Source organism: Spinacia oleracea, chromosome 3, assembly GCF_020520425.1.
Source record: "Spinacia oleracea cultivar Varoflay chromosome 3, BTI_SOV_V1, whole genome shotgun sequence".
Classification (NCBI taxonomy): Eukaryota; Viridiplantae; Streptophyta; class Magnoliopsida; order Caryophyllales; family Amaranthaceae; genus Spinacia; species Spinacia oleracea.
Genome location: NC_079489.1, coordinates 8,840,306 through 8,850,951, shown reverse-complemented (window position 1 = coordinate 8,850,951; position 10,646 = coordinate 8,840,306). Strand labels below are relative to the sequence as shown.

Sequence of the window (10,646 nt, the reverse complement as noted above, 5' to 3'; positions counted from 1 at the left end):
TGAGATTGCTTGATAAAAAGCACCGTTGGGATTTAAAATATTATACGTAGTAGTAGCTACCGTTATTGTAGCCATGTGATATCAAGAATCTAAAAAAAAAATATGAACAATGCTTGACAATAATTTTATTTTTTCTGGTAAATAGTAGAAAGTTATTACCAAAAGGCATAAAGTATTTTTGCGTGAGAATAAAAATATATAATTATATATATATTTTTGCATTAGACCCTTTTCCATAAAAAAAGATATAAAAATAATTATATGTGAGAATATAATTAGGCAAAATATATAGCCTTATTATGCTATTTTAGACTATAAAAATTGAAACAAAAAACAGATATTTATTTACACATTATAATAAATGAGACGTATTAATCTATATACTATAAAAAACATATTTTTAATCTATATATGTATACTATACTAAAAGAGACGAAAATTGATATGGAATTCACAAATGTTACTCTCTGATTTACTTCTTTTATAAATTTAAGAAAATTATAAAATATAAAATTCTCTATCCTATAGTTATTCTGTTAATTTCACCTTATAAAAAGATTTTGATTCTATTTTCCTCAAAAATTAAAAATAATCATGCTATTCATGGGGGATTTTTTTATAAATTATATTTTCTATATTTTGGTAACAAATGCAACCAATAAGATTATCTTTTTATAAAAAATAATTCTTTACACGTAGTAGAGTTTATACAAATTTAAAAGTAGTCTACAGATTTATACGTAAATTAGAATTTCAAACAAAGTAGGAAATCAATCAAATATGAATAAGATGGTACTCTGTAATATTTTAACAACTAAAGTCGATAATTATCACCGCCATTAATTTTACTATTTTATGCTTCTTATATGTTAACAACTAAATTTGATAATTGTCAATGTCATTGATGGTAATATTTTACTACTTAAAAAAATGCATAACTCCCTTCAATATGAGCAAAGCTTGTGTAACCTAATCTATACTCTACTACGTAATTCCTTTATTTTTAGATGCAACTCTTTGATTTTTTAGATGCAAATATTCTATTATTTGGTCGTGGCCCAACCTGAACCCGACTCGAGCCACTTCTTGATCATGTATGAAGTATAATATATAGATTTTCAAAGCTTTAAAGCCTACAATGTCAAAATATTAAGACAAAATGTTTGTAGTAGAATATAATCCTAGAAAAAATATATATGGCTACCCTCAATACATTTCACAACTAATATCACAAGTCATATAAAATATATTTATATCATCGAAAACACAATCAAAAGAATTATTAAAAAATTATGAAAATAACAACAATAAAATAAGTGGTGGGCCGAGAAAGATAAACGGGTATTAATTAAGTGGGTAATTGATACATACATATAGCTAAGAGAAATTGAAATTTGCATTATAAAACTTATATTAAGTTCGATTTAAAAGTATGTTGATGAATAAAGTAAATTATTGAAAGAGTCAAGTGAGTTAAGATGGGGTGGGAAATTTCGGAATGAATCTTTGGTCGAATAAAGTGAGTGGTCACTATAATGTATCATATTTGGTTTACTAATATATCATATTTGGGGTGGTGGGGCACATATGGTTTTTTGAATTTCTAACTCCATAAGCCATAGACTTTATAATTCAAATATGATTTTGGAGTATCTTACAAGGGTTTATATTATCATATATTATAACAAAATTATTATTAATATGTTTGCAACAACAAAAATGTTTTTTTAAAGTAAATTAAAGGATTACAATATTAACAAAATGTTTTTTTTATAAGTTATCTTACAAGGAGTATATATAAAATTTTGGGTAAAATTAAAAATTTTAATAAGTAAATTGTGCATCACACGTGATGATGGGACGAGTTTGAATTTTATATTGGGTTGATGATAAAGATAAACATAGATGATTGACAAATATTGACTAATAAATAGAGATTTGATGTTGGTGACCGGGATAAGGATAACATGAACCTAGATCTTGAATTTATTGGATCGATTTGAGAACACTCACCAATCCTAATTATACTTTTAAATATTTTTATCAATAGTATAACTAATACAATAAATTTTAATAATAAACTTATGTCAATGTATTCAAAAGTTGGTTTAAAGGCAAAGTGAATTATTAACCGAATATAGTGATGCCATATTGTCAGTTGGGTTGGTTTTTTTGGGAGACCTCCCCCAGGGATCAACTCCAATTGGGTGGGGATGAAGGAAAGTTTAGCGGGTGATGGGGATAAAAATGAATTCTCCGTGACGGTGCGATGATGGATTTTAGATTTAACCGCTCACCTCTCTTATCTTCCATCTAATTTATTGTGAATATATCAATATTTTTTACTACTAGCCTACATTTACTCCGTATAATATTTTGCTTATTTACCCAATTACTCTCATCAGACAACCGAATTGTCGAAGACTTTATGATAGTGTTTTAAAATTAAAAACCCTCTTGCCGAAAAAAATGTTGAGTTTAGGGGTGGGTTTGAGGCGGATATAGATACATAGGTGGGTAATATTGGAGCGGGGATGAATTATAGTTTTTACCTCTGAAGACGTGGATTTGGAGGGTGGGTACTGTTCTTATCGTGGGTGGCGAGGATGGGGATGGCAATTTTAAGTGTACGTGTACGGGTACGGTTAGGGATGGCAATGGATCGAATTAGGGTCGGATGTAGTAAACTCCAAATTCGATCCATTTAAAATTTGAACTCCAAAATAGCATCCATATCCATATCCAAATCCATTTAAAATTTGGACTCAAAAAACTGCATCCATATCCAAATCCGAATCAATATCTCATCCAAATCTGAATCATGCGTTAACTTTACTTACATAGAACTTGTATTTCTTAATTATAAAATAAATTAGAAATCCTATTTTCATTTACTAAAATCTAATGAGTTTCTAATAAATTACAAATATAGGCGCTTTAATTAAATATATTAGATTAAATTAGGAACATCCTTTTTAAAAAAAGTTATGTACGAAAAATAATACACTTTGAAATAATTTCGAGTCTGGTTTGGACTTGGATTCGGACTCGGGTCAGATTCGGGTAGGAGTCTCTGCAGACTCCATACCCGATCCATATCCATTCGGATCGGATGTTTTTTATCGGATTCAGATTCAGACTCTTTTTTCGGATTTAGATCGGATTTTTTCCTTCGGATCGACTCAAACTCGGTTCGGATTCGGATGTGATTGTCATCCCTAGGTACGGTTGGAGGCTCTGCCCCTCCCCAAAGTCATATCTAGCTGAATAAAGTAATTAAATACGTGAGGTGCGTGTTAAGTGATCAGGTAATGAGGTAGATGTGGCGACCCTATCAAGGTGAAGGGTGAACATGATACAGGTGATGAATGGGGATAAAAATAATTTTACTTATGTACCCTTATTCGTTTTAGTTTTCTTAATAAGTAAAACATCGAATATGGAAATAACAAATGTATCCATTATTAATTTTAATTAGGATAATATTTATAAGCTTTATTTTCATAATAATTGACTACAACTGTAGTTTAGATTTCATATAAATTTATATTTTAGATTATAAATCGTGCATCGCACGGGTACTATACTAGTTGTTGTATTAAAATACTGTCATTGTTGTATCAATTACTGTCATATTGCCGATATTTAGTAATTTGTTTGACTTTTCAACTCATGTAGCGAAAATACCATTTTGTCCTGGGTATGGGATCTTTTTGTCGCTGTCCACCAGCGATGTAGCATTCCTCCGCACAACACTGCCCCAAGGCCCGTACCAACCTTCCCCCAACAACCCCTTTACTTATTTAGTCACTATGTATGAGTGTATGACTCACTTTGGGTGAATCTAAAACGGGGTAATCACGTAATTTGGCTACTTTGAAACGGCAATTCGCAAACTTTAAAAACCCTTGAGCAACAACATCAAAGGGGGAAAGGCAAATGATAGAAGAATGCATTGTCGGCTTTTTGGTACAAGTAATCGGATCACTAATAATCGAAGAATTCAAATTTTTATGGGAAGTCAAAGAACAGATCTACAACTTACAAACCAAGCTCAGATACCTGCAATGCTTTCTAAGAGATACGAATCAACAAGGTGTATCAAACAATGAGCTTCTCCGAACTCATGTAAAAGAGATCAGACGACTCGCTCGAGAAATCGAACATGTAACCGATGTTTACACGTTCGTTTTCGGTCGAGGAAGTTGTCTCCAGAAGTGCATACGTAGGCCTGCTAATTTGGTGGACATTCATCGAATAGGAGTGAAGATTGATCAGATTCAAAGGAGTATGCAAGAAGCTGTCGGGGCTTTGAATGAACTTGGTCCTCTTGGAGCTGCAGGAAGTGTTAGTGAGGAAGAGCAAAGTTCTTCTATTATCAGATCTAGATTGTGAGAGAATTCAAAGTGGGGAATACAATGCCTGAATTTCACTATGGGTAGGTAAGGATATTAATAATTCAATTTACAAAAATATAATTAAGCTATTGTGTTTTGATATTTGAAGGAAATAATATGATTAGGGATTAAGATATAATTCTTCGTTAAACACAAATTGTTGGTACATAAATACATAATACACAATTACACATCTTTAACTCTTTTCTGCTAGAGATTACAAGATACATGCACATTGAATAGGTGTTTGCCGCTTTCTCTGAGGGGCAGTAACACGAATATCAATGGGAAAAAAAAGTTAAACTAAAACTATGAAATTAACATGAGAATTTGACCCCCAAATGTGGGTTGCTATAGATGGTAAAAAATTCGGATTATTCATGTTAGTTTTTCCGGTTAAAAAGAAGGTTAAATAGCAGACAACTCAACTTCGTGGTTACAAGGACGGTACGCCACAAAGGTGTGGTCATTTGAGAAGGATCCAGGATTGAAACATGTAACTCCTCCGTATTTGAATGACTTTTGCTCACTTCTATCCCCTAAAATTATCTGTATAGCAAATTATTGTGGAAACAAAATTCAAGTTAATGTTGTAATTGCATCTCTTGTTTGCAGCTAATTGCTTCTACCCAAGTTATGATCATAGATGATGCGAGAAGTTAGGAGCAAAAACCATACCGTATGAGGGGTTGGATACAGATTGAGACAATGATCGTGATTCCAGCTGATCGGTTGGATTGTCAGAGGAAGAGGGCACAGATGACTTTGGTGGACAATTGTAGCAACCAACTGCAGAAAAGACTCAACAGTTAATGATTTGCATTAGCAGACATCACAAGAAAGGAAAAGAGAAAAAGACGGTCACAACAAGGAGAACGCTAAGCTTACATGATCAAAGGGGTCGCTGGTTTCAGCAGTTGAAGGGGGAATCAGGCATGATCGTCGCATTCTATACAAGAGGTCCCGACGAAATATTACAATTTCTTGGGAGTAATACTTTATTCTGTTCTCCAAACAAGGAAACTAGTCAGAACTTAGAAGTAGTTAAATCTTAGAATGTGTACATTGAATTCTATTTCTATAAGCATAAAAGCTACGTCATAATTCAGATGGCTAACATAGTATTACAACAAATATAATATTGACTGTTGTTGTTAGATTGTCCGCATAGATCATAAGAAAAATGGATTTCAAATAGTTACTGATTAGCTCTAACATGTGAAACAAAGATATAGTGAAGTGTGCCATTATACCTGCAAGGATTGCTCATGAATAGAGCATTTGGAATTTCCTTCTGAAGCTCTTCTGTTAAATACTTTGGAAGAGCACACCTTGGAAGAACAGACGAAGGACCTGAAAATAACAAGATTAGCAACATAAGAATGTACATTGAAGATGATAATTACAGGATAACAAATCTATAAAAATATACTCTACCTGCATCATCAGGGCTGGGAATAAACAGAAACCGACTTTGCTCCTGTAGTCGAGGGTATTCTGAAATCATTTTCCCAAGTTTCCCAAACTGTGATCTGTGTGAAATTTATCAGCATCAGTTAAATTACAAGCAAAAGGGGAGACATGAAGTCCCCAAGGAGATTTTAGACAATATAATGGAATTTCCTTACCTAAGTGAACCAAACGAATGAAATGATAGGTTACAGGGGGAAGAACAGAAATCCCCCATGAAGATGAACAAAGAAGGAACCACCTCCACGGACTCATACCCCTCCAGAACTTCTTTAAGTTTTTCCATAGTCTAAAAAAGAGGGACATCAAGCTTCATAAAAGTGATTAATGAATGAAAACAGAAGTTCGGTAGAAGTATGAGGATTCCTATTACCTCTTCGTCATCTAACCATATGTCAGAAAGTACCACAAACATGTCATTAACTGCCTTCCTTTCCATATCTGCTAGTTTTCTCTGTTGAGAGAATATAAGGGTCAATATATCTGATACTGAGGTATTTCTAGCTTGATATTGACCAAAACAAGGATGATAAAAGTTACCGTCTCCTCACTCGTGAATGTTCCGCAACCAAAAAAATCCAGTCCCGATACAAATGAGAGACTCTCTTCTCTGTTCTCTATGGGAGGGAAGCCACATGTATTGACCTGTACAACTCCCATGGAATCACATTCAGAAGATGAACTAACAAAAGGCATAACAAAAGTAATAAACTAATAAAGCATTAGCAAGATAAAAGTAGATGTCCTAAGCCCTTCAGGCATGATGTGCATAAATATAGCGCAGAGCAGGCAACTGACAGCTTAAAATTCAAAATTTTCAATCAAATCTCTGAAAGATGTCCTATCATACACAGCCTAGCAAATCTAATATGGAAATCACTAGCGCTCGTTCATTATCGTTTTCTATTTCTAGCTTCTGTTTTAGAAAACTAAACAAAAATATGGAAACCACAAAAGTAGTTTCTAGCTGTTGTCGGTTTTCAAAACCAATATGATGATTACATGGATGACAACTTTTAAGTTTCAAGTTCATAATTCAACCTATATCATGACTTTGAAAATCATAAAACCAAAAACTGGTAGTGATGCCGAATGAGCCACACTTCAAGAAACTCTTATAAATTTTGGCATACATCCAGGGAGACATCTTTTACAAATGTGGTTGCTACAGGTAAACATATTTCCTATCATTCAATTTCTGACTTTAATAATATCTAGTTTGAATAATTTCGAGAATCTTGATGTCCGACATTACTGATTCAACCCAGACATAGAGCTATAAGTCCATCACCCATGGTTCATTCAACAATAAATTTTATGCATACTACAGCATTGTCTTTTACTTGCATCCCGGGCTGGCATAGAGCTGCAAAATTCTTATCAGTGGCTTTTATGACATGATGCCCAAGATCAAGTAGCGTGTTTTTGCAGTTACACATTTTATTTTATAGCCTAGCAAACGAATCAAGATGCATCAGCTGGCAGATATATTAAGACAACGAGCATAATTCAGGCAAACTTGCAAAGTATACCAGTTGCCCAATGCTATAGCGTTTTATCAGCTTATAAGAAAATAGTGGAAGGCGTAATGCTAGATAAAGAGAAAGAAAGGAGATAACAATACCAAGATTAACAGAACTCATGCGTCTAATGCGCTTATTCTAGCACCACGTAAATCAGCTAACCTCGAGAGGAAAGGCATTCATCATAGTAGTAATTAGTAGTTTACCTTAAATATACCATTAGGAAGCTTCTCACCTTCAGCTACCACTATTGTATTCTCTGTAAAGAACCCGGTGGTTACCTTGTAATACATGTCAAGGAACAACGATTGTGGTTCAGAACTGACAAAGACACCTAAGTCATCAAACCAAGTCAAACCAATGCAGTGGCACATGCCTTTCCCTCAAGAAGAGATTGCTTCAGTTTACTATGCAGTAAATTGCATGATGTTTTAAGCACCTACAGTTTCTACAGTGAATTTTGATTTTTGGCAAGAGGAATAACAGCAATGGTAATGACAAACCATGAGCAGTAGACAAGAAAAGAGTTGTGTGTGTGTGTTGGGCGTTGGGCGGGGGGGGGGGGGGGGGGGGGGGGGGGGGGAGGACTACAGAAACAAGCAATGTTGTTTAAAACAATTGATCTAATAGCAAGGATATTGCGCTCGATAAATCAACTTCCACGGAAGCTGTGAGATCTTCTAGGTAGAAATGTCCATCTTCCAGCTGAGATATTACACCCATTATCCACCTTCTCCCTGTTTGCCAATTTAGGTTCTGAATGGGAACTATCTGAAAACACACAATATCAAGGAACGATCAACCAAACATACATGGGGAATGGGTCAGGAAAATAAAAAGGGAATGGGCTATAGTATAAAGGACATGCATCTTAACAGAAGGAGGGCTGAAAGGAAATTCCTATATGATTTCATGCAGAAGAACTCGAAAAATAATAAAGGAAAATACCTCACAGCATCCAAAATTTGAAGTTTCAGTTTCAAATGCAGGTTTTGAGAAATGTGGATGACGAGCAAGTTTCTGTGCCAATAGCTCAAATCTATCTCTATATAAACCTGCCTTAGCAGGCGCTTTACCATGGATAGGAAGTGCCCCCGTGCACCTAAGTACCATAAATTGCAACCATCAATACAACATATCACCGCAACTTTTCATCACATCATTCATTTTAGCCCTAAAAGATGTGCTCTAGTTTTTTCCAATTCCAGCATACAATGAACTCAAAGCTTCAGTTCAAGTTTTTTGACATAATCGCATAAACGGACATTTTTGTACCTATTCTGCATTTGTGGTGAAGAAAATTTAATTTCATGATACATGAATGAATTTTGTGTTCTCCCCAAGTCCCTAAATAATAACCTATTTTCGACTCCTTTAGTCAAACCTTGTCAACTTTGGTCATTCACTTATATGTGAGTAGTCTTACCACACATTTGCGTAACATAAATATAGAAATCATAAAGTCGACAAATTTATGATCAAGTTAACTTTGAATTTCGACCTCCAAAGTCAAGTATGGTTTATTATTTCGAGACAATACGCTTAAGGTGATAATTGATTTTCATTAATTGTTATATCCTTGAGAATGAACTACGAGCTTTGCACTAAGAATGAACTATAAAGACTAGGAGTGCAAGGAAATAGCATGTGTACACCTAATTGCACTTAAGGCAAGCCATACACGTAGCCATGTAGGTGAAGAAACAACAATTTCAACAAAAAAATAAAAATGATCACAAACTCATCACAACATTTTCCAAAAACTCCTAATTTCTTACCCATAACACATCAAAACACAACACTCGCAGTAGAATTCAAGGTTAACTAACTCAATAATACAACAACAACTGCAATAAATACCAAATCAAATCCAAATGATTGAAAAGGGAAGAAAATTACTCATAAAAAATCTTCCGAGTAGGATCGAATCGAAATTTGGGAACAACAAAAGCGTCAATAAATCGCAAATGAGAATGCGAGGGAGAAACTTCGTCAACATCAAGCATTTCAGAAATCACTCGACTAATAGTCTCCTTATCCACATTTGATGATTTCACTGACAAATTCCACCAAAAAATTCAATTAAAATCACAGAAAATGAACCTAATTTCATCAAAATTGAACTACTAAAAAAACCTTGAGGAGAGAGATTACAAGGCTCTTGGTCAAGGAGGTCGAGGAGAAGTTCCAAAGCTTCGTGAGGATCATCAATTTCTTGGCGATTGACGAAAGATAGTACCTCTTGAAGAGCAGCAGCTTGAATACTGTAGCGCCGAATCTTGAACTCCTTGCTCACATCCTGCCTTGTTATCGCCCCCATTTTTGCGCTTTCTCTCTCTCTCCTCTGGTTTTGAAACCTAAAACACCAGAACTTCTTCTGCTAGTTGGCGTATTGAGGTTCAGATCTTTTGGGAGGTTGTAAGGCGGGAAAATTAGGGGAATTAAGCGCGGAAATGTTGAAGAATTAAGGGTTTCGGACTTTGGGGTCTTCTCGTAGTTTTCGAGTCTCGTAGAGTCGTAGCTGTTAAAATTTCCAGACCGGATCCTGTTACAACTTACAACTTGTAAGTCAGGTTTCTAAAACTCGGAACCGGAATTATTGCAAATCGTTCCGGTTCAAGATTATTTTAAAGATTTTAAATAAATCAGGTAAATTTGTTAAAATTGGCTTTTTATAACCCAAATTTTATGAGAAATGACATTTTTTTAAAAAAAATGTAAAGGTACATCATAATGTAAATTTTTTTTTGCGAAAGACAAACAAATGGTAAGTTTCTGACATTGACTTAGTGTTTCCGACATTGACTTAGTGTTGTGCACGTGTGCCTTAATCGTTGCCACGTAGTCCCTCGCCCACACGACAAGTCTCTGTTATTTCAGAGGTGACACTCGTATGGTGGTTGTCGACCTTACTTCCACCCTTCATGAACTCACCGAACGCCTCTCCAAAACCGTCCTCAGTGGCCACCATTTTACGCTCAAATACCAGCTTCCTAATTAATTTGGGATTGAATAATGATAATAATGATGTCAATATTGGTGAGTAGTAGCAATTTGAAGGAAATGGAAATGATTGTTTATGGAGGAGAGGGTAATAATAATAAGGTGGATAAAAGGAAATGTCTGAGATTCCTGCATTAAGAGGACAAGGAGTGGGGCGGTGATGGGGAGTTTGCGAATTGGGTGTTTTCGGACGATGACAGATAAGACCATGGAGGTAGAAAACAACAACAACAACAACAACAACAACAACAAC

At 34.7% G+C, this 10,646-nt stretch overlaps 1 protein-coding gene and 1 long non-coding RNA gene across 2 annotated transcripts; one reads left to right on the top strand and one right to left on the bottom strand.

Moving 5' to 3' along the window:
- Positions 1-3,850: 3,850 nt before the first annotated feature.
- LOC130469360 (uncharacterized) lies at positions 3,851-5,554 on the top strand. Its single transcript, XR_008929855.1, has 2 exons — positions 3,851-4,442; positions 5,013-5,554. It is a non-coding gene; the product is annotated as an uncharacterized lncRNA (long non-coding RNA).
- Positions 4,519-9,917, bottom strand: LOC110786096 (DNA polymerase epsilon subunit B). Its single transcript, XM_021990613.2, has 13 exons — positions 9,545-9,917; positions 9,290-9,446; positions 8,339-8,492; positions 8,030-8,161; positions 7,597-7,674; positions 6,408-6,512; positions 6,241-6,321; positions 6,026-6,156; positions 5,835-5,929; positions 5,651-5,750; positions 5,286-5,400; positions 5,076-5,186; positions 4,519-4,946 (listed from the first exon to the last, which is right to left on the bottom strand). Exons 1-13 carry the CDS (start codon positions 9,708-9,710, stop codon positions 4,806-4,808), a joined length of 1,566 nt encoding a protein of 521 aa, XP_021846305.1. The 5' UTR covers positions 9,711-9,917; the 3' UTR covers positions 4,519-4,805.
- Between the last annotated feature and the right edge of the window lie 729 nt (positions 9,918-10,646).

Coding starts and splice junctions, on each gene's coding strand:
- LOC110786096 (XM_021990613.2), bottom strand. CDS start 9,710: ATGGGGGCGATAACAAGGCAGGATGTGAGCAAGGAGTTCAAGATTCGG. Junction 5,930..6,025: donor CATTCGTTTGGTTCACTTAG/GTAAGGAAATTC, acceptor AATTTCACACAG/ATCACAGTTTGGGAAACTTG. Junction 5,401..5,650: donor TTCATGAGCAATCCTTGCAG/GTATAATGGCAC, acceptor TTTGGAGAACAG/AATAAAGTATTACTCCCAAG.